Source organism: Hyperoodon ampullatus (assembly GCF_949752795.1).
Source record: "Hyperoodon ampullatus genome assembly, chromosome: 15".
Lineage (NCBI taxonomy): Eukaryota > Metazoa > Chordata > Mammalia > Artiodactyla > Ziphiidae > Hyperoodon > Hyperoodon ampullatus.
This window is the reverse complement of record NC_136928.1, coordinates 68,593,123-68,617,104: the sequence shown is the minus strand read 5'-3', so window position 1 is coordinate 68,617,104 and position 23,982 is coordinate 68,593,123. Positions and strand designations below refer to the sequence as shown.

General features: G+C 40.6%; 1 protein-coding gene across 1 annotated transcript in view; it reads left to right on the top strand.

Annotated features, from left to right (window-relative positions):
• Nucleotides 1–312: 312 nt before the first annotated feature.
• RAB10 (RAB10, member RAS oncogene family) overlaps nucleotides 313–23,982 on the top strand; it is a 74,678-nt gene continuing 51,008 nt past the window's right edge. The window contains exon 1 of the mRNA XM_079721135.1: nucleotides 313–887. Within this exon, the coding sequence (XP_079577261.1) occupies nucleotides 761–887 (127 nt within the window). The 5' untranslated portion in view covers nucleotides 313–760. The remainder of the gene's footprint in view (nucleotides 888–23,982) is intronic.

The window sequence follows — 23,982 nt, the reverse complement described above, 5'->3', positions numbered from 1 at the left end:
CTCGTAACGCCGCGCACCCTATCAGACGGCCGCAGGGAGCGCGCCCGCGGCCTCGCCCTCTCTCGCCCCTCCCCTCTCTAGTCTCCGTCGGGGCTTAGACTGAGGCTCGGAGACCTAGAGCTCCACTCCGCGCCCCCGCGGGCCCCCACGCCCTCTGGCGCGCGTGCGCAGAGGCGGCCCGCAGGGCGAGGGCGCGAGGGGAGGGCGGGCGTACGTCCTTGCGTGCGTCTCAGGCAGCGCGCACGCCGGCGTGAGAGGGCACGGGGAAAAGGTGGCTCTGGCCGGGGCGGCTCGGCTTCCTGTGGCTATGTAGCTGAGCTCGTCGGCTCCGAGTCCTCCTTCGCTGCCATCGCCGCGTCCTAGCTCGGAGCGGCTGCTCGCGAGGGATACTGTCTTCACGCCCGCCGCTCTCCCTCGACGGTCGAGCTTGCTTGCTCGCCCGTGGGAGCGTCCCGGCCGAGCAGCCCTGAGGGGGGAGGGGAGGCCATTTTGTCCCGACCGACTCCCCGGAACCGGGCGGAGCGGCTGGGAGAGGCTGCGGAGCCGCGGTCGCCGCCCTCGGAGGCACCGGACGCAGCCACCGTCGGGGCTTCCTCGACGAGGCCGTTCCTAGGTCGCCCGCGCCTTCTCGAGCCCTCCTTTTTCCCACGCTTTCCCGGTCCTCCGGCCTGAGAACGCCCGAGAGAGGAGGAGTTGGCCGTAGTGAGAGGGACCGATCCCTTGGGGCCGCCGGCGGCGAGAGCCTGTGCCGCTCCTCCCAATGGCGAAGAAGACGTACGACCTGCTTTTCAAGCTGCTCCTGATCGGGGACTCGGGAGTGGGGAAGACCTGCGTCCTTTTTCGTTTTTCGGATGATGCCTTCAATACCACCTTTATTTCCACCATAGGTAAGACCTGTGGGAGGGTGGTGTGCGGTCTCTGCATTTGCAAACCGTTTCTTTTATTCCAGACATCTTGCTTCCAGTAATATACGCCTTTGTTTCAGTGATTCTGATTCCAGGCGACAGACCCAAGTTACTGTTTGAATCGGCATCGAGCTTTCTGGGGCGGGGTCTTCCCAAGCTTTGCATCCGGTCTTTTGCTTTCAAGTCTCTCACTCTGCTCAGTGCCTGCTGTTACAAAATATGCAGCATTAACAGCGTTCCAGAATCCTATTTCTTTAAGCGTCTGGATTGGCTTTTTCCATGTTTGTGTGGCGTTACTAGCGGTACGATATTTGTAAGGGATTTATTCTGGTGGTTGGGACTGAAGCACTAGGAGTCATTTGGTAAAGGCCTGGATTCATACTTCAGGGCAAAGAGAAGATTCCATATGGTCTTAAAGTAAACTTGAGGATTTGTGTGAGGAATAATTAAGGCAAATTAGAAGGGAAAAGTGAGTTGCTCGGCGTTGACTAATCCATTGATGTGTCAAACAATCGGAGGCTCTTCGTGCTTGGGGTGGGACTCTCTGGCATGTTTGCTCACAGAGCTGTTCGAGACATCAACAGAAGCAGTAATCTAATGGAGACGATCAGCTTCTGTCCTCGAACCCGAAAGAATGAAGTTCTCCCTTCTGTTTTATGCTAGAATTTACAGGGAAGTGTCTTGCCAGTCATAGCCTTGGGACTTCTAATGTACTTTTCACCTCATGTTTCAGAATTATTTAGTGTGAAAGTAAGAGCTAAAGATTGACCTTTTAAATCGGTTTCCCGTTTAGGAAAAGAAAAGAGAACGCTCTAGGAAAGTCCCATTTGACTCTGCTGAGACAATTTAGTGCATTAACACGAATTGTGTTAAATGGGTTGTATGTGAAATCCGTTTTTGCCCCCACACACAATAAATATCTTAAAGGACACATAGTTGTCTCTGTCACTTGGGGCCCAGAACACAGCGTTGGGGCAGTGCAACGAAACCCATTTTTAAGTGTAACTAGTTTTATATTAAGATGATTTTTTTAAAAAGCAACTGTAGTCTTTGAACTCTGGCAATTGTCACAATTAAGCTGATTTCAAACAGTTTATAGCATTTGGAATCGTTGATTTGGATTTCTTGTGATAAATATTTGTCAGCTACTTAATTCATTCTCATAAAACAAATTTTACTGAATTTAAATTGGGCAAGTGATCATTTTAACTACGTTTTGATTTTACTCCCTTTTTTGGGGGGAGGGGGTCATTGTAATCATCATTTCCTGAGTGTCATACTGCTCTCTAGACCTGTCATAAATTTCACGAAACTTAGAACTTGTTCTCTGCCTGTGGGTTAGCAATTCCTACCACTATGTTTACTTTTAATATTCCACTTTTAGCTGTATCTGGGTGGGTCAGGTAGTTAAGTTAGATCAGTAAATATTTATTGAGCACCTAATGCTAGGCACTGTTTTAGGCACTGGGGATAGATAAGTGAACACAATAGACCTCTTAAGGAGCAGTCTAGTGAGGACAATCACAATAGAGTGTGGAAAGTGCTCCAATGGGGGTAAGCATGGGAAGGAGGGGTGACTAGCCTAAATTAGGCGCTTGCATGGAGATGATGTCTAAAATGAAGTCTGAAGGACAAATAGGAATTGGACCACAGGGGTGGGGTAGGGCCTTTCTGGAAAAGGGAGCATAAAATAAACCTGTAGTAAGATCAGGGATTTAATTCACGTGGTCAACTTTAACCTGTCGTTGAGAAGGGTAGGGGGTGGAGGGTAGGAAGCAAAACATTAACTCCATCTACTCTTGTCTTTTGTAATGAGTGCATACCCTCAACTAAAGCCCAATCCTGTAAGATAATGACATAATCTTCTTGTGTAGTCTTTCTTTTTTACTTTTTTTTTTTTTTTTGGCTGCCCCGCAAGACTTGCGGGGACCTTAGTTCCCTGACCAAGGATTGAACCTGTGCCCTCTGCAGTGAAAGCTGGAAGTCCTAACCACTGAACCGCCAGGGAATTCCCTTGTGTAGTCTTTTTACTAGGGAAAATGTATAGTAATTTGGGATCAAACCTGCTGGGTTGGAATCCTAGTTCCACAGGTTGCTAGTCATGGAACTTTGGCAAGTTAATTAATCTCTGTCTGTTTGTTTCTTCTTTAAATAGTGTTAATAATAGTACCTATCACATAAGGTAGTTGTGATGATTTTATGGGTCATTGAGAGCAAAGCACCTAGCATGGTGCCAGGCACACTGTAGGAGCACAGTGCATGCATATTAGCTGTATATGGAACTTGTGACCCTTCTGCTGCTGAAGTGAGGCAGAACAAGTTCCTTTATGGATTGAATGCCCTGCGTGCAGTGTTCACACAAATATTTGTTAGTACTCTACTAAACAATGTCACTTTAGATTCTGAAACTTTCATATTTTGATATAAAAGTGTTGGATATGTGTGATATTTTGATATATAAGATACATTGAACAGTGTAAGCTGAGAAATGGATAAATACATGGGTGTAAAATTCTGAGTACAGCTCCAACACATTGCATGTATTAGCTCTGTGTGCAGGTTTAGAAGTCTCCTGGCATCCAAAAGAAATATAATGTGAGTCACATAGATAATATTTTTTAGTAGCCACATTTAAAAAGTAAAAGAAGTATTTAATACTATATTTTAACTCATGTTATCCAGTCTTATAATTTTATTATGTAATCAAGATTAAAATATAGTTGAGACATTTTACCTTCTTTTTCTCCAGAGTGTATGTTACATTTACAGCTCATCTCAATTTAGATTAGGCACATTTCAGGTGCTGAGTGTGGCTAGTGCTACCCTATTGGACAATGCATGTTTAAACCGTATAAACTCGCCAGTTGGCTAATGTGCAGATGATTAGAGATACTTGGAATGTGTACTACTTTTAGGACATTTTAAATTTCATCAGTTGACTAGGATGTTTTTTTGTTCTGCTTTGCTTTTTAAAAAATCTCCAGCACTCTCTAATTATGAATGAGACTGAAATTTGAGTTGTCACTTGATTGTTAAAACCTCTTGAGGTTTGGACAGAAGTAGTTACCTTGCAGGTGTTCAGGAGGGCCAAACTGCCAGTACAACGCTGGCCCTCATTATTTTAGGCACAGTCATTTCAGTTACTTACTGGTTCTTGATTCTTGGAAGAAATAATTTTTATAGGCTTATGGTGCTTACTTACAGTGCTTACACAGACTACCGTATTTAAATTTTTCTGTATATTTTCACTTCCCACACATCTGTGTCAGAAATTGTGTATGATGTTTATGGTCAGATTTATTGCAGACAGAGTTGTAAAAACAAATGACTGGTATGTTCCACACTCACCAATCGCAAAGTGAATCCAAGGGCACTAGAATATAAGCTGCACAAGGGCAGAGGGCTTTGTCTTTTGTTTTTAGCTGATAGATGCTAAGCACCTAGAAGAGTGCCTGCATTTAATGGGTGCATGGTAAATAGTGAATGAAGGCAGGCAGACAGACAGGTAGTAAGTGTAATCAGCATCCTCTAGAATTGGCTAGTTTTATTTTAACATTTCTTGTCTACCTACTTTCTGAGCATTAAATATGTGAAGTAGATTGAGGTCAGATTTTACTTAAGAAAATCAGCTGTTTGGTTAATAGAGTAATTTTAGGGTAAAACTGGTCTTGGAAATTGAGATTGTTGAAGTATTTGCTAAAGAGAGTTACTGGTTTTGGATGAGCAGATTTCATTGGTTTATTTGGCTATAACCCCGTTGGCAGTATGAGCTCAGGAAAGCATTACCCTTTTCGTGATATGGTAGTTACTTGGACTCGTCCCAAAGCAGAAATTTTTAGTGGGCTGTTTTACTGAAAGTGCTATCTTTTGGTGTTGTTAATCCTCCCTCCACCCCTCGACTTCATATTACTTTTTCTGTTAGGACTGTCTTTCACTGGGAAATGGAGTCTCTGGGTTCCATGTAAAAAATTAAATTGGTGGACTTCCCTGGTGGCGCAGTGGTTGAGAGTCCGCCTGCCGATGCAGGAGACATGGGTTCGTGCCCCGGTCCGGGAGGATCCCACATGCTGCGGAGCGGCTAGGCCCATGAGCCATTACCACTGAGCCTGCGCGTCTGGAGCCTGTGCTCCGCAACGAGAGAGGCCACAAGAGTGAGAGGCCTGCATACCACCAAAAAAAAAAAAAAAAAAAAAATTAAATTGGTAAAGGCTCTTGCCTCTGGGAGAGGTATAATGAACACACCCTTTTTGTTGTCCTTCTGAGTGTTTTTACTAAGCGTTGGAAGAGTAGGATGGTTCCACTAACATGCAGTTAAGAATTGGTTTATTTAATTGAAATGAGCCCATTTTATATGGAGAGGCTGCTTTTTAGAGAATTGAGCAAAACCTTTTTCATATTAAATGTGACAGGACTTTGCTGTGACACCCAGGCAGTGGCTCATGCTGCAGGAATGCCAGCGTGCCTAAGGAATTTCTTTCTTTTTTTAAAAAAAATTATTTATTTATTTATTTATTTTTGACTGTGTTGGGTCTTCGCTGCGGTGCGCGGGCTTCTCATTGAGGTGGCTTATCTTGTTGCAGAGCTCCGGCTCTAGGCGCTCAAGCTCAGTAGTTGTGGCACACGGGCTCAGTAGTTGTGGCTCACGGGCTCTAGAGCGCAGGCTCAGTAGTTGTGGCGTACGGGTTTACTTGCTCTGCGGCACATGGGATCTTCCTGGACCAGGGCTCGAACCTGTGTCCCCCGCATTCCCAACTACTGCACCACCAGGGAAGCCCGCCTAAGCAATTTCTTTCATTTGAACCTGTATTTTTAGACTGATTAAGAACTATCCCGAGATTTTCCCAAAGAAGATACACAAAGGGCCAGTAAACACATGGAAAGATGTTCAACATCACTAATCATTAGGGAAATGCAAATCAAAACCACTGTGTGACGTTACTTCACATTCATTAGGATGACTGACATCAAAAATTAACTTTGGGAAAGAAAAAGAACTTTGTCATAGACTTATCTGTTCGAGTCCCTGCTTTCAGTTCTTTTGGGTATATACCTGGAAGTGGCATTGCTAGATCATACCATAGTTCTATTTTTAAGTTTTTGGGAAACCACCATATTGTTTTCCACAGTGGCTGCACAGTTTTATGTTCCCATAACACTGCACCAAGGTTTTATTTCTCCACATCCTCATCAGCACTTGTTATTGTCTGTTCAGCAGCATTATTCACAGTAGCTGAAAGGTGGAAACAACCCAAATGTCCATAGACCAATGAATGGATACACAAGATGTAGTATATACATACAATGGAATATTATTCAACCTTAAAAAGGAGTGAAGTTCTGATAGATTTTACAACATGGATAAACACTGAAAACACTATGCTAAGTGAAACAAGCCAGACACAAATAGACAAATACTGCATAAAATCATTTATGTGAGGTACCTAGAATAGGTCAATTCACAGAGAAAGAATAGTGGTTACCAGGGCCTGGGGACTGGGTAATGGGAAGTTATTGGCTAATGTGTACAGAATTTCAGTTAGTGGGGAATTATTGCTTAAAGGGTACAGAGTTTCAGTTTGGGAAGATGAAAAAGTTTTGGAGATGGATAGTGGTGATGCTTGCACAGCAGTGTGAATATATTTAATACCACTGAATTGTATACTTAGAAATGGTTAACATGCACAGAAGGACAAATACTGCATGATTCCATTTATATGAGGTATTTAAAGTTGTCAAATTCATAGAAACAGAAAGTAGAATAGTAGAAAGTAGAATGATAGTCTCCCAGGGACTGGGGGAAAGGGGAAATGGGGAGTTGTTTAATGGATTATAGTATAGTTTTAGTTTTATGAGATGAAGAAGTTTTGGAGATCTGTTGTGTATCAATGCAAATACACTTAACACTACTGCACTATACACTTAAAACTGGTTAAGTTGGTATATTTTTATGTTATGTGTTTTTTTTTTACTGCAATTAAAAAATGGTTTAAATGGTCAGTTTTATGTTATGTATATTTTACTACCAAAAAGCCCCCCAAAAAAACTCTGCCACTTGACACAGCTCTCTAAAAGAGCATTTAATCACAGTCAGCCCCTCACTGTTTCATGTGATAGCTACTGTTAACCAGTGGTCATTGAGTCAAGAGGATCCTTTAAGGTACTTTCCCATGCTTTATTATTACCTGTCTGTACTTTCAGATACTGAAGGCAGGTTTTTCTTTTTGTTGTGTGTATCTGCATGGATCTCCTTGGAATATTAATACAAGAAAGTACCCTAATATGAATTTTTTTTTCCTTTTTTTTTTTTTAGTGCGTTGGGTCTTAGTTGCTGCGCACAGGCTTTCTCTAGTTGCAGTGAGCGGAGCGGGGGGCTTCTCTTCGTTGCGGTGCGCGGGCTTCTCATTGCAGTGGCTTCTCTTGTTACAGAGCACAGGCTCTAGGCGGGCAGGCCTCAGTAGTTGTGGCACGTGGGCTCAGTAGTTGTGGCTCGTGGGCTGTAGAGCTCAGGCTCAGTAGTTGTGGTGCATGGGCTTTGTTGCTGCGCGGCATGTAGGATCTTCCTGGACCAAGGATCAAACCCGTGTCCCCTGCATTGGCAGGCGGTGGCACTGCACCACCAGGGAAACTGAGTCAGGAAACTGAGACTGATGAGGGGAAGTAATTTGCAGAAAATTATATGGCTAATTAGTGAAAGAGTTTTGACTAAAATCCACATCCAATCCTGTTCATGGCTGTGTTTCTCATCCTGAGAACTTCATTGTTTTGTTTGAAAAAATTAATGATAGGATCATTCTCCTACTCATCAATTTTAATTTGAAAAGTGGAGTTACAGTGGTTTATTGTTGTTTTGTCTTTGTTTTGACAGAAGTGGGAAAGTAACAAGTCTCAGCACCAAATACCAAGGGGTTTGTTCAGGTTACTTGTCTTTTGCAAACAGAGTGTAACACAGCAGAGCTGAGCTGATGATGTTAGAAATAATTATTTTATTTTCAAGAATTATGGTGTATAATGGTATACGAGATGTGGCAAAGGAAATACTGATATTCCTGTTTGGTTTGTAAAGGGAAAGAATGATAGGAGAAATACTGTCAATCTGTTTCAACTTTTTTTTTTTTTTTTTTTTTTTTTTTTTTTTGCGGTACGCGGGCCTCTCACTGCTGTGGCCTCTCCCGTTGTGGAGCACAGGCTCCGGACACGCAGGCTCAGCGGCCATGGCTCACGGGCCCAGCCGCTCCGCGGCATGTGGGATCCTCCCAGACTGGAGCACGAACCCGTGTCCCCTGCATCGGCAGGCGGACTCTCAACCACTGCGCCACCAGGGAAGCCCCCTGTTTCAACTTTTAACAGTACAGAGTTGCCCAGCCAGTGCTGGGATAGCAATTGTGATTAACAGAGAAATGGGGGCTTGTTGAGTTGATTTACAAATAAGAGACCGTTATTTAGCACAAAATATAAATTTGTGAATAGCTAAGAGATCTGCATGGGAAGACTGCTTATGGAGATGGTTCAGTCATAAAGGTAGAGTGTAAGAGAGCTATAGAGAGTGTTGAGACCATTGTCTGAACCCAAAGACTGATAAAAGTCTTGAAAAGGTCATGGATTTGCTTCCTTCAAAGAGGTGAATATTGGGGGTTAATGGATTAAGTCCTTTAAATTTGAGTTATAAGAAAAGGAATTTGAAAATATGACTAGAGTAAAATTTTGATGAAGAAAACTCATCTGAAGGTAAATCTCAAATGAGAAAAAACATTATATTTGAAGATAGTAGTACCATATATTTTGAGTTACAAGCAAAAGTGATTGCTTGATGTTTATCCTTCTTTCCAGAGATGAAAAATCATATTTTTGGGGAAAGCAGCAACTGGTGATGGAACATTTAAGTTTCCAGCATGACTCAGAAACAGAGCATCCAAGGTTGTAAAACATTAGAAAATGGAAAAAAACATTATTCTGGAGACCCAAAAAGTACAGTGTAGCAAAATCAGAACAGAGGACAGTATTGATTTGTTTCTTTCATACCAGTAGCAATGCTTATGCAGTGTTTTTTTAATTGACATTTTTATTAAGGCAGTTGTAGATTCACATGCAGTTGTAAAAAACAATACAGAAGGACCCCTTGTACACTTTGCCCAGTTTCTCCTAATGGTAACATTTTGTGAAACTGTAGTATAATATCACAACCAGGATATTGTCATCTGTTACAGCACACCAGTCTTACTCAAATTTCTCTAGTTTTACTTGTACTCATTTGTGTGTGTGTGTGTATGAAATTCACTACAGTTTTGTCATTTCTGTAGGTTCATGTAGCCACCACCACAGTCAAGATACTGAACAGTTCTAAGGGACAAGGATCCCTTGTGTTCTTTTTTAACTATACCTCTTTCCTCCCTCCACCCCGCCTTCTCTCCTCCAAAACTTTGTCCTCCATTTATAAAATTTTGTCGTTCACAAATGTAATATAAATGGAACCATATACGATGTAACCTTTTGGGATTTGCTTTTATTCAGTCGGCTTAATTCCCTGGAGATTCATCCAAGTTGTATGCATCAGTAGTTCCTTTTTTATTATTGAGTAGTATTTCATGGTATGCATTCCCCACAGTTTGGTTAACGACTCACCCATTGGGGAACACCTGGGCTGATTCCAGTTTTTGGCTGTTATAAATAAAGCTGCTATGAATTTTTGTGTAGAAGGTTTTGTATGATCATAAATTTTTGTTTCTCTGGGATAAATGCCTAATAGTGCAATTACTGGGTCACATGGTAATTGCATGTTTAGTTTTATAAGAAACTACCGAACTGTTTCTCGAGTGGCTGTACTATTTTATATTCCTTCAATAGTGTGTGAGTGATCTTGTTTCTCTGCATCTTCACCAGCATTTGGTGGTTTTACTATTTTGTGTTTTAGCTATTCTGATAAGTGTGTAGTAATAATCTCATTGTTGTTTTAAATCGCATTTCCTTGATAGCCAGAGGTGTTGAAAAATCTTTTTATGTTCTTATTTGCCATCTGTGTGTTCTCTGGTGAAATATCTGTTCACGTCAGTTGTCCATTTTCTAATTGCATTCTTTTTTCTTTTTTTTTTTTTTTTACTATTGAGTTTTATGAGATCTTTATACATTTTATTTTATTTATTTGTCTGCGTTGGGTCTTCGTTGCTGCATGCGAGTTGCGGTGAGCGGAGGCTACTCTTCGTTGCAGTGCGTGGGCTTCTCATTGCAGTGGCTTCTCTTCTTGCGGAGCATGGGCTCTAGGCACGTGGGCTTCAGTAGCTGGGCTTCAGTAGTTGTGGCGCACAGGCTTAGTTGCTCTGCGGCATGTGGGATCTTCCCGGACCAGGGCTTGAACCTGTGTCCCCTGCACTGGCAGGCGAATTCTGAACCACTGCACCACCAGGGAAGTCCCTTGAAAGCTTTTTAAAGTTAATTTTTATCAGTGATATGTACACATATTTGAAGTTAAATAAACTGCTAAAAGATTTATAGTAACAAAAAAAGCAGTTTCCTGACTCATTTCCTCTCCCTCTTCAGTCCTTTTCTTTAGAAGCATCTTCTACCTCTTCTGTTATATACTCCTATATTTTCAAAAGATAAGGTATACAGCCATCTCTTGAGTATTAATTCAATATTAGATGAAAATTTTAACCTGTTATAATCTCACCCCACTTTTATCCCAGGTTTTTTTGTTAAATTGATATCCAGTGGTTACATTAATATGCCCATGTGAATATTCCCTATCAAGCCAAATAGTCTGTTATGACTCTGTCTCCTATTCTCTGAAGTTGAAAGTTCTCTTTATTTGATTAATTTCCTTTACCCATTATCAAGTCTTCCTACATCCTCCAATAACCTCTCAGAATGAATTTCTACGCAGTCAAGCCATTACAGATATATATATATTTCTTCCTGGATACCTCTCTTCTAGGTCTTTCTCCTTCTTGCTTCTGTTCCATTAGCCTCTCTCATGTGAGATACTGTTGTTAATTTATTGCCTTGGATCATATCATTCTCTAGTAGCTTCTTGCAAAAAGAGTACATGGCAAAGGAAACTTTTTGAGACTTTCCATATTTGACAATGTCTAAATTCTTTCCTTTCACTCAATTAAAAGTTTGACTGGGCCTAGGGTTCTGTTTTGAAAATAATTTTCCCTTAGGATTTTGAAAGTATTACTTTTGTCTTTTAGCTTCTGATGTTGTTGGCAGGTACAATACCATTCTGATTCTTTTTTTTTTTTGCGCGGTACGCGGGCCTCTCACTGTTGTGGCCTCTCCCGTTGCAGAGCACAGGCTCCGGACGTGCAGGCTCAGTGGCCATGGCTCACGGGCCCAGCCACTCCGCGGCATGTGGGATCCTACCGGACCGGGGCACGAACCTGTGTCCCCTGCATCGGCAGGTGGACTCTCAACCACTGCGCCACCAGGGAAGCCCCCGTTCTGATTCTTTATCCATCGTTTATGACCTAGTTTGTCTCTGGAAGTTTTTAGATTTTTAATTTTTTTGAATTCCTGGTAACAGATCATGTACCTCAGTGGGTGGGTCTTTTTAAAAATAAATCTATCGTTCTCGATACTTGGTGGGCCTTTCCAGGTCCTTAACTTCTTCATGTTTTCTTACATTTTTCCCTCCTGTGATTTTCTTCCCTTTATTTTCTGTTTTTAGTTGGATGTTCGACTTCCTGGATTGATTGTATAATTTTCTATTTTCTAGCTTTGCTAATTCGTTCTTTCTGGGAGATTTCTTTGACTTTATCTTTTAACTTTTCTATTGAAGTTTTTATTTCAGCTGTAGTATGTTTAAATTTCTAGTGCTTTTTCTGGTTTATTCCTTAAAATTGGTTTTTTAAGCATTTTTTTCTTGTTTTATAAATACAGTCTTTCTTGGAAGATAGCTTTTTTGACATTTTCTTGACTCTCTTTTTCCTTCAAGTTTTCCATACCCATGTTTGTTTTATTCTGTATTTTATTTTAGAGGCCTTTCTCAAATGATTGGTGATTTCAGGACATACGTTCATAATTAAGAATGGGTCGTTGAATCAGCTGGACTTCAATAAGATTTTTTTAAAGTGCCAAAAAGAAAAAAGAAAAGAGAAGAATGGGTCTTTGAAAAGATGTTCGTGAGCTTTGTAAACATGGGTGGGGCTTTTTAATCTCCCTGGTTTTAGTTTCATCTCCACACTCCACTGAACCTTTTGTTTCTAAATTCAGAGTGTGTCAGTTTTAGATTTTCTAGAGAATAAATCTTTAGACTCCTGCTAGGTCTTGAGGAGTGGTAATATCTGGGTATGTGAAATGGGGGCTAGGTCTTGGGGTGTCCTTATATAAACCTTCAATCAAGCCTTTACTTTCTGCCTGGTACCTAATACCTCCTGTTGCTAAACCTCCTATTTAGATGTGAATTGACTTGCTCCTCATTGGTATCTTCTTCAGTGGTTCTGAGGTCATCAACTTCTTCATCTATTGTGGTTAGTTACAATGTCTATCCATTGCAATGAGGGTAAACTCTTTATATTTCTTGTTTTCCTTAAAGTTTTGGTGTGATTTTGGAGAGAAGGGATCAGAAAGATTTTTCTCTTCTAGTTTAACTGGAATTTGAAGTAATTTTTGACTCCAAATGATTTTTTTAAAAATTAATTTATTTATTTATGGCTGTGTTGGGTCTTCATTTCTGTGCGAGGGCTTTCTCTAGTTGTGGCAAGTGGGGGCCACTCTTCATCGCGGTGCGCGGGCCTCTCACTGTCGTGGCCTCTTTCGTTGGTGGAGCACAGGCTCCAGACGCGCAGGCTCAGTAGTTGTGGCTCACGGACCTAGTTGCTCCGCGGCATGTGGGATCTTCCCAGACCAGGGCTTGAACCCGTGTCCCCTGCATTAGCAGGCAGATTCTCAACCACTGCGCCACCAGGGAAGGCCCTCCAAATGATTTTTGACTCCACTTTTTAACTCATAAATAACATCCAGTAGGATTAGGGATGGATGATACTTTGCTACTGTTCTTGTAAATATCTAGTCCATCTTCAAAATACTGATACTTTTGTTATTTAGGATAGTCAAATGAATGTAGTAGGGAATCAGAGTATTCACAACAGCACCATTTAAAGGAAAGAGCTTTAATTTAGATGGATAATTCTTGGCTGATTTACTTGGGGGGAAGGGAGAGTATTTTTTGCTTTTTGAACAAAGTATGACTGTAGTCTTAAATTTAAGTCTTTTGCTCTCGATGTATACTATTTTATAGAATACTGACCACAAATGATTCAGCAAACTCATAATCTGTCAGAGGATTGCAGTGGGTCCTATATATTATAGCACTTGGCATTGAATGATAAGGTATCGCCTGCTTGATTTTTAGCTGGTTTGAAACCTACTAGTAAACATTTTTCCTTACAAAGTGTGAGTAGAGTTATTCTACCTCTTTGTATATTCTCAGTCTTACTAACTTTGCCTTCCTTAAATTAGACATTAATGGATACGTGTGAATTTTTAAAAATCCAGTAGTGTCTTTTTGCATATTTTTGTGTGTGGGAATATATACTCAGCATAATAAATGGACAAGAGTGCTGTGGAAGGTAAATATAATATCAAAATAACTGTTCAAGTGTTAGCTCTTTGCTTAAGTGAGTAAGAATTCTGAAAACTTTTTTCTTCTTTTGGAAAGTTTCAGACCTACAGAAAAGATACTTATTATAATGAATCCTCTTATATCCTTCCTCTAGAGTCACCAATTGCCAATATTTTGCTACATTTGCTTTTATGTCTCTTTAGATAGTTAATTTTGTGTATGAAGTGGTGTCTGATTCAAAATAGATTAAAGATTTGTATGCCATAGTCATTTTTCAAAAATAAAGTAGGAAATTAAGCTATAAGACTTTGCACTTGCCGTTGAGGTTTTACAATGTGTCAGGCACTCTCTGTGAGCACCAGAGATGCAGTGGTGAGTAGTACAACTTGGTGCCTGTCCTTGTGGAGTTTAAGTTCTAGTGGAGAATTTTGAAAAGTGCACCAAAATACCACTACTTTCTTAGCACCTAAGTTAGAATCTGATTCTCAATATCTTTGCTGCTCTTCTAAGACATTTCATATTTGTGGGAAATACAAGCTTTTATGCCCTTTAAGACACCTTATTTTTCTGTTCTGTTTTCTTGTCTTACAAAGTTATGTTTGCTATACCTCATGAAAGAAAGTTTTTTTGTTTTTTTTTTAAGATACAGAATTTTAGACAGTCAGGTGGTAACACTTACATGTATCTAGAGATTAGTCTTCCATTAACCTCTGAACATAATCCAAATGAAAACAAATAGTATATTCACAAATCACCTAAATTAAAGCCACACATAGTACTTAGTGTTTTCTTAGTGCCTTACTGACTTTGTTTTTTAATTCCATTTTATTAGACCCTGAAGAAGCAGCAGACTTTTGTTTTTATGCAGGTGACATGTCCAGCCAGCAGAAATGAGACGAGATAGACATTTAGGTAGGAGACCTGAAAACTAAGACAAAGATTAAAGATTGTATTACCATATGATACAGTTACAGGTTTATGAATTGATGATTATGGCCAGTGAGAAGTTCCTTTTTTTTTTTTGGCCGTGCTGCACGGCTTGCGAGGTCTTAGTTCCCTGACCAGGGATTGAATCCCGGCTGTGGCAGTGAAAGCATTGAGTCCTAACCACTGGACCGCCAGGGAATTCCCTAGAAGAAGTTCTTTTATTTTCAGTAGTCTCTGTTGAGGTAGAAAGTTTGATATATTTTGGAGACATAATAAAAAATGAGTTTTGGTGCCTTATGTATGTATAATCAGAGTTTAACTTTTGTGGAATAATTTTTCCACAAGATGCTGGATAAATGCTTTATTATAATAAAATGAAATTATTTCTTGTATTCAGAAAGAATTTTAGAAATTGGGATGCATTGATGGAAAAGTGAAGCCTGAGGGTGAATATAATCCAAACAAAATTATGAGCTTGGATGAGGTAAATTTAAGATTTACTCACTAGTTCTCAAGTATTAGGATTGTTGGAGGATTATCCTTTAAAATGTGAGTGAACCAGTTTTGGGGGATAAACATAAGGATTTTTTTTTCATATTGAATGAAACATTTACAGAAGTAATTTCTCTATTTTAAATGGATTCAAAAAGGGTCTGCACAGTTTTGTGAATGTCAGGACCATAAATAGCATCTTAATGAGACTGGCTTAAACCTAAACTCTAAGATGGACTTCCAGGAAGTCAGCCATGCTCTTAACTTAATATGCCTCCCTCAAGAATAGTGGGCTTTTTGGATAAGTCAGACAGGGTTTAGCAGTTTGTATTTCTCTGTACAATAAAATATTCTAATAAAAGTATTTAATAGTAATATCTTATATAACACAGGTAACTATAAATTAAACAACAGGTGGACAGTTTCCTTTGTGGGGTATTTGTGACTGATGATCAATGGGTGCTTAAAGGAATAAAAATAATTTCATTGTTAACCTGATATACTCAAATGACTAATTTTTACACTACACTATCACGACTTCCCCCTATAACTTTTTTTTTTCTTTTTCTTTTTTTAAAAATACGCACACAGTCCTCTTGGGTGTGTAGTTAGGGGTGGGATTGCTGGGTCATGGTGTACACATATATTTTAGCTTTGGTAGGTACTAGCTTTCACAGATAGTATTGAACAATTTTACAAGGTGGTCCTATCAATTTTGGTTCATCTTTTTTTTTTTTAATTTATTTTAATGTATTTATTTTTGGCTGCCTTGGGCCTGCATTGCTGCGCGTGGGCTTTCTCTAGTTGCAGTGAGGGGGCTACTCTTCATTGCAGTGCTTGGACATCTCATTGCGGTGGTTTCTCTTATTGTGGAGCACGGGCTCTAGGCACGCGGGCTTCAGTAGTTGTGGTGGGTGGGCTCAGTAGTTGTGGCTCACGGGCTCTAGAGCGCAGGCTCAGTAGTTGTGGCGCACAGGCTTTAGTTGCTCCGCGGCATATGGGATCTTCCTGGACCAGGGCTTGAACGCCTGTCCCCTGCATTGGCAGGCGGATTCTTAACCACTGTGCCACCAGGGAAGCCCCTTCCCCCTCTAATTTTTCTTCAATTTCTCTTCTGAAAAACTTTCTTTAATAGGATGTCTACATGTAGGTGCCACAGATTACAGGACTTTTTTTAAACTTTCTTCTTTAGCCCCCAACACATTTTCTTGAGCTGATATTTACTTTTTTTCTACGTTATGCTTTTTAGCAGGCACTGTTTAAGTCATTGGTGATGAAGATACATATATATATGAATGCTCTTACTCTTTGCCCAAGGTTGTGGTCTTTCTATTAAATGATGATTTCCAACTCCAGCAGTGATTTAGTTAAGCACAGTTTTGCCTTTTAAAACTTGCCTCAGTCTCAGATAACATCCTCATCCTTGACATTCTGTCTCCCTTGGAATGCGTGAGCCCCCTGGAATACTTTAGCCCCTGCCGAATGGATTTGTTTCTTCAAACATTTGCCTTTTTTCCTGATCGTCTATTGAATTTTAGCAAATCTACTGAGTTTAAAATTGCTTCAATTTAGTGAGAGTTTTTTAGGGAACTGTATTTTCAAATACAGTTTGTTTTATCATCTGTTGTTAGGTGCATTTGTTGGTTGATGGAAATGAGTGGCTAGAAGGGAAGAAATGGAGGTCTTAAAACATTAATTTTAAGGAAAGCATTATAGGTGACTTAATTTCAAGAGTAAGTAATTAAAAATTTTTGTTAGTTTGTTCTTGACTCTTCTACTGTAAAAGACATCTTCCTGAAAGCTATGGTGTCAGTGTGCCTGCTTGATTTTGTATGATATATGCAATGCAATTGTACATATGTTGTTCTGTAGATTTTGAAATGTACCATGGAGTACTATTAAAGCTTGGCTCATCCTCCTTGCTGTTTGTCAGTTAAATTTTCTCACATACCTGCCATCATCTGCTTCAGTGGATGATTTTCTTTTAAGACCATATTTCGCTTTCCTGAACCATTGAATTTGAACAATCTGTGGTGGGTTGATTTTCTTTAAAGATGATAAAGAATTATCCTTTTTAAAAAAATACCTTTATTGGAGTATAATTGCTTTACAATGTTGTGTTAGTTTCTGCTGTACAACAAAGTGAGTCAGCTATACATATACATATATCCCCATATCCCATCTCTCTTGAGCCTCCCTCCCACCCTCCCTATCCCACCCCTCTAGGTCATCAACAAAGCACCGAGCTGATCTCCCTGTGCTATGCAACAGCTTCCCACTAGCCATCCATTTTACATTTGGTAGTGTATATATGTCAGTGTTACTCTCTCACCTTGTCCCCTTCCCCACCATGTCGTCAAGTCCATTCACTATGTCTGCATCTTTATTCCTGTCCTGCCACTAGGTTCATCAGTACCGTTTTTTTTAGATTCCATATATGTGCGTTAGCATCTGGTATTTGTTTTTCTCTTTCTGACTTTCTTCACTCTGTATGACAGACTCTAGGTCCATCCACCTCATTACAAATAACTCAATTTCGTTCCTTTTTATGGCTGAGTAATATTCCATTGAATATATGTGCCACATCTTTATCCATTCATCTGTTAATGGACATTTAGGTTTCTTCCATGTCCTGGCTATTGTAAATAGTGCTGCAATGAACAAAGAATGATCCATTTTTTGAAATACGCAGTGACTGTGAAGACACTGGTTCCAAAGTGTGGACCTCTTCACGGCAGCACCAGCATCACTGGGAAACTTGCTGGAAATGCAAATTCTCACGTTCTACCTGTCAGCTGTTGAATCAGAAATTCCTTGGATAGGACTCAGCCATCTGTGTTTTGACAGAGCCGTCCAGATGATTTGCATACAAGCTGAAGTTTGAGAACCAAGGTTGTACTATTAAATACATCACAGAAATAGTTGTATTTTACTTTTTTTCCGCCCTCCACAGTGTATCTTGGAGATCATTCCTCATGATTAGTTTCTTCATTTTTTAAAAACTGCTGCATAGTGTTCCATTAGATGTATCACGATTTAGTTAACCAGTTCCCTGTTTATCAACCTTTTGGGTCTGGAGCATAAAGTGTTTAGAAATTATGTGGTGCCGACTGTGAAGGGCCTTATATGATCTGACAGTAAGCTTGTACTTCGTCCTATAGATGGGGTAGTGAGTGGCAGGATTAGATCCATGTCACATAATCCTGATGCTACCACTGGCTGGGCGAATCGGTGCCACTAACTTACGGAGTATGCTAGTTAGGAGCATGTCTCACAGGCATGATGATAAGTTTTTTTAACCAAAATGCGAAATTTGAGAAGTACATGGTAAATATTCCAGAGGTTTATTGGGGCAAAAACCGTGAGTACTTTAGGATTACGATTATCATAACTAGTCAGATAATTTAAAAAATAGAACTACTGTATGGTTCAGCAGTCCCACCTTTGGATATAGATCCTGAGGAATTGAAAGCAGAGTCTTGAAGAGATTTTGCACATTCGTGTTCATAGTAGCACTTGTTACAGTAGCCATGAGGTGGAAGGAACCCAAAGTCCATTTGTGCTTATCAGGAGCTGGGGGAAAAGGGGCAAAGGAGCGTTGTTTAATGCACGTAGTTCTGCAAGATGAAAAAGTTCTGGAGATCTGTGGCACTACAGTGTGAATATACTTAACACTACTGAACAGTACACTTAAAAATGGTTAAGATGGTAAATTTTTTTTTTTTTTTTTTTTTGTGGTACGCGGGCCTCTCACTGTTGTGGTCTCTCCCGTTGCGGAGCACAGGCTCTGGACGCGCAGGCTCAGCGGCCATGGCTCACGGGCCCAACCGCTCCGCGGCATGTGGGATCTTCCCAGACCGGGGCACGAACCCGTATCCCCTGCATCGGCAGGCGGACTCTCAACCACTGCGCCACCAGGGAAGCCCAAGATGGTAAATTTTATGGTACTTAAAAAAAATTAATTAATTAATTAATTTTATTATTTATTTATTTATTTTGGCTACGTTGGGTCTTTTGTTGCTGCGGCTTTCTCTAGTTGCGGTGCGCTGGGGGCTACTCTTCGTTGCAGTGCGCTGGCTTCTCATTGTGATGGCTTCTCTTGTTGTGGAGCATGGGCTCTAGGCATGCGGGCTTCAGTAGTTGTGGCACACAGGCTCAGTAGTTGTGGCTCATGGGCTCTAGAGCACAGGCTCAGTAGTTGTGGTGCGTGGGCTTAGTTGATCCGTGGATCCGCGGCATGTGGGACCTTCCCAGAGCAGGGCTCGAACCCCTGTCCCCTGCATTGGCAGGTGGATTCTTAACCACTGCACCACCAGGGAAGCCCTGGTACTTGTTTTTACCACAATAAAAAAAAAAAACCACATCACAGCTAGGTTGGGATTGTATAGCATACATAGTTCAGGCCATACCAGCATGGTCATGTCCAAAGTGCACTCAGTACAGGCGTACCTCATTTTACTGTGCTTTGCTTTATTGTTCTTCACAGATTCTTAACTTTTTACGAACTGAAGGTTTGTGGCAACCCTGCATTGAGCAAGTCTGCTTTTCCAACAGCATTTGCTCACTTCGTGTCTCTGTCATATTTTGGTAATTCTCATAATATTTCAAAAACTTTTTCATTATTACTGTGTTTGTTATAGTGATCTGTGATCAGCGATCTTTGATGTTACTATGACTTACTGAAGGCTCACATGATGGTTAGTATTTCTTAGCAATAAAATATCTTTAAGGTATGTACATTTTTTTAGACCGAATGCTATTACTGAATAGACTACAGCGTTGTATAAACATAACTTTTACATGCACTGGGAAACCAGAAGATTCATGTGACTTGCTTTATTGTGGCATTTGCCTTATTGTGGTGGTCTGGAACAAACCTCCAGTACTTTGAAATATTTCGAGAATTATCAAAATGTGACACAGACAGGAGGAAGTGAGCAGTGCTGTTGGAAAAATGATGCCAACAGACATCCTCGACACAGGGTTGCCACAAACCCTTCAATCTGTAAAAATGTGCAACGTCTTTGAAGCACAGTGAAGTGAAATGCAATAAAATGAGGTATGCCTGTACATTATTTCAGTTCATTCTCACACTAATCCTCTGAGGAAATTTGTATTATCCCCATTTTGTTAATGAGAAAGTTGAGGATTAGGAACATTAAGTAATTGAGCCAAGAAGGTCACCCAGCTAGTAAGTGGTGAAAGTAGAATTGTTAATCCTGGTCTCTCAGACTCTAAAGCCCATATTCTTTCCAGTACATTATACCAGAGAAGCTGGAAATACAGACTTTTACAAAAGTGAAATCATTTTAAAAAACCTAGAACAAAACAATACTGGCCAGACCTGAAATATTGGTACAAGGGCTACCATTTTGTGACTCATAAAAATTTACTGAAAAGTATCTTTTTGGACTTCCCTGGTGGCGCCGTGGTTAAGAATCCACCTACCAGTGCAGGGGACACAGGTTTGATCCCTGGTCTGGGAAGATCCCACATACCACGGAGCAGCTAAGCCCACGTGCCACAACTGCTGAGCTTGTGCTCCAGAGCCTGCAAGCCAAAACTGCTGAGCCTGTGCACCACAACTACTGAAGCCCATGCGCCTAGAACCTGTGCTCTGCAACAAGAGAAGCCACTGCAATGAGAAACCCACGCACCGCAATGAAGAGTAGCCCCTGCTTGCCGCAACTAGAGAAAGCCCGCACGCAGCAACGAAGACCCAACGCAGGCAAAAAATAAATAAATAAAAAATAGAAGTAGTTATCAAAACACACACACACACAAATGAGAAGAAAAATATCTTTTACAAGAGTAATTTCTTTGGGTACATAATTTTGGGGATGGTTATAAACAGATTAGATGTAGTTTCTTTATAGACAAAGAATTTGACTTGCTTTTCATATTTTTAGGTTGAAAGAGCTGATACGTAGTTGAGATTTGTTTTCCCATTTATCTCTTTTGTTGATAATTTTAAGCAGCCATTGCTCTTCCCAGCATCAAACATCATACCCCTTAAATGGGACTCACTGGAATGTCAAAATCTAACTACCACCAGCCTAAGGTTCTAGGAGCTTTCAGAAAAGGGATGGAGTTGGTTTCTATATATGACATTTTCTTTGGTTTAGAATGTTTTTATCGTGTGGTAAATCACTGTAGTAAGTGTCTTTACTCCTGGGTCAGGAAAGTGATTTCCAATGACAGGTGCATCTGTTTTTATTTGAATAATATATATTTTTAAATATTATATTTAAAGTAATGCCTATTAGCTTAAAAACATAGCATTAGAATGTGTAGCATAGAAAGGATAAGTATTGTGATGTCCCTCTTCTTTGCTGCTAATTCTTTGTTCCTCATCCTTAATGTAATATTGATGGCAATACTTTTTTTCAGTACATTTATGTATTAGGAGGTGACAGCTGCTTGCTTTTCCCTGCCCCCCCGCCCCCCAACCCAGCTGGCTTAAACAACAACAAAATGTTTGAAGATGTGTCACTTTTAGGGTTAGTTTGTTAAATGCTCAGCATCCTCACCAAGAACCCAAGTTATCTTTACATCCTGCCACTCAGTCAGTTAGTTTGTCCTCAGGCTAGTTCTCTTCATTGGTATAGAGATACATGCAGCAATTTTAGGCTCCACACATACTGAGTCATAACATCATCCAGAGGAAAAGGGACAAGTTCTTCCTCGTGTCTCTTTTTTTCCCTTCCAGCTTTTTATTTTATTTTATTTTATTTTTTTATTTTTTTGTGTTACGAGGGCCTCTCACTGTTGTGGCCTCTCCCGTTGCGGAGCACAGGCTCCGGACGCACAGGCTCAGCGGCCGTGGCTCACGGGCCCAGGTGCTCTGCGGCATGTGGGATCTTCCCAGACCGGGGCACGAACCCGTATCCCCTGCATCGGCAGGCGGACTCTCAACCACTGCGCCACCAGGGAAGCCCTATATTATTAACATTTTGCTGCATTTGTGCACTCATACCATTTGTATTTGTATTTCTTTTATTTGCTAAGCCATTTGAAAATTTGTAAGTAAGCTACAGATATCATGACACTTCATCCCCTAAATACTCTAGTACGTATCTCCTCAGAACAAGAATGTTCTCTTATATAACTACAATCTCATAGTTACACCCAAGAAATTTAATATTAGTCAGTAATATATGCTTTATAGTTCTTACTCAAACTGCCTCAACATTTTTGCCTTTTTTGGGGAGTGGTTGGTGGTGTAGGTGTCCAGAGTCCAATTCAAGATTATGCATTGAATTTAGTTGTCTTGTCTCTTTACTTTTGTTAATCTAGAATAAATAAGATAGTGACATTGACTTTTTTTTTTTGACCTTGACTTTTTTGAATGAGTCTACATATTTTATTAAGAATGGCCCACATTTTGGATTTGTTTCCTCATGAATAGATTCAAATTAAACATTTTGGCAAAAATACTACTAGGTGATGTGTCTTTCTCAGTGCATCACATCTCAGTGCATAATGTCATTTTTTCCTATTATTGGAGATACTAAGTTTGAGCCCTTGGGTAAGATAGAGCCTGCCGGATTTCTCCATTAAAGGTACTTTCCCCCTTTGTAATTAATAAATGATAGGTAGAGTGATGCTTTGAGATGGTGCAACTATCTTATTCTCTAGTAACGTTTTACCTGTTGGTTTGATCTATGAATGAATCAGTTATTACATTTTTGGTTGCAGAAACTGTTTGTCTTTCTCTCATTTCTTTTTCTCTTTTTTTTTGGGCGGGGGGCACACCTTGCAGCTTGTGGGATATACCTCGCAGCTTGCAGGAAATTAGTTCCCTGAGCAGGGATTGAACCTGGGCCCCCGGCAGTGAAATTGCCGAGTCCTAACCACTGGACCACCAGGGAATTCCCCCACTTTATCTTCTTTTAGGAGCATAAAATCTCTGACCAGAAGCCCTTTGGCCGGCTTACTTTCACATTTCATTAGTTAGAATTGTGTTAACATGGCCATGATTAAGCAAGCATTTTCCTGATTTTTTTTTAAAAGTCATATTTCTAAATCATATGATTATACTTCTGTTTATTTATTAATTTTAGACATTATTTGTTGATTTCCTATTGTGGAATATGAGAGTTTGAGTCCAGACATTCTGGAGCCAGAATTTATAGGAATATAGGAATGGAGGAGTCATTGGTACATGGTGTGTTTGGGGACTGCAGGTAGTACGTAGAGGCTAGAATTCGAGGCATGACAGAACATAAATTGGGGCTAGATTGTAGAAGACCTCAAAAGTCTTGTTAAGGAGTTTGGATTTTCTAAGATATCATCAAGTAGGGGAATGACTTCAGATTTAAAATATGACATTTTTCTCTCTTTAAAAAGTGTGCTGTAGTTGGCCCTCTGTATCCGAGGTACAGAGGGCCAGCCATAAGGGACTTGAGCGTCCACTGATGCCGAGGGATGACTGTATATATACTTTGATGTGTGTGTTAAAAAGAACACAAAGAGGGGCTTCCCTGGTGGCGCAGTGGTTGAGAGTCCGCCTGCCGATGCAGGGGACACGGGTTCGTGCCCCGATCCGGGAAGATCCCACATGCCGCGGAGCAGCTGGGCCTGTGAGCCATGGCCGCTGAGCCTGCACGTCCGGAGCCTGTGCTCCGCGACGGGAGAGGCCACGACAGTGAAGAGGCCCGCGTACCGCAAAAAAAAAAAAAAAAAAAAAAAAAGAATACAAAGAGATATATACCAAAATATTAACATGGGAATTAATGGAGGCAGAGAGACAGATTTGCAAAATGCTAGGTAGAATCCAAGAGAGAGAGATGATGAGAGTCCGAGCTGGGAAGGTGAGAATTAAGATATTAAAGATTTGGTGTGATTCGTGTTGGGGACAAGATTGGTGAGATCAAGGGACCTAACTTAGGTAACTAGTAACTGATATCTTGAACTGAAGTAGTTAATGGTAGGGCGGGGATGGGGATTTCCTCCCCTTATTTGTGAATTCATTTATGTGAGGTCTCTACTAATCCATATAAACTCTATTGGAAAGATCAAAGGGATGAGCTCTTCAATAAGTTGGCAAACATGTATTCAGTACTCACTACGGGCACTGTGCTAGGTTGGTGGAGAGTGAAC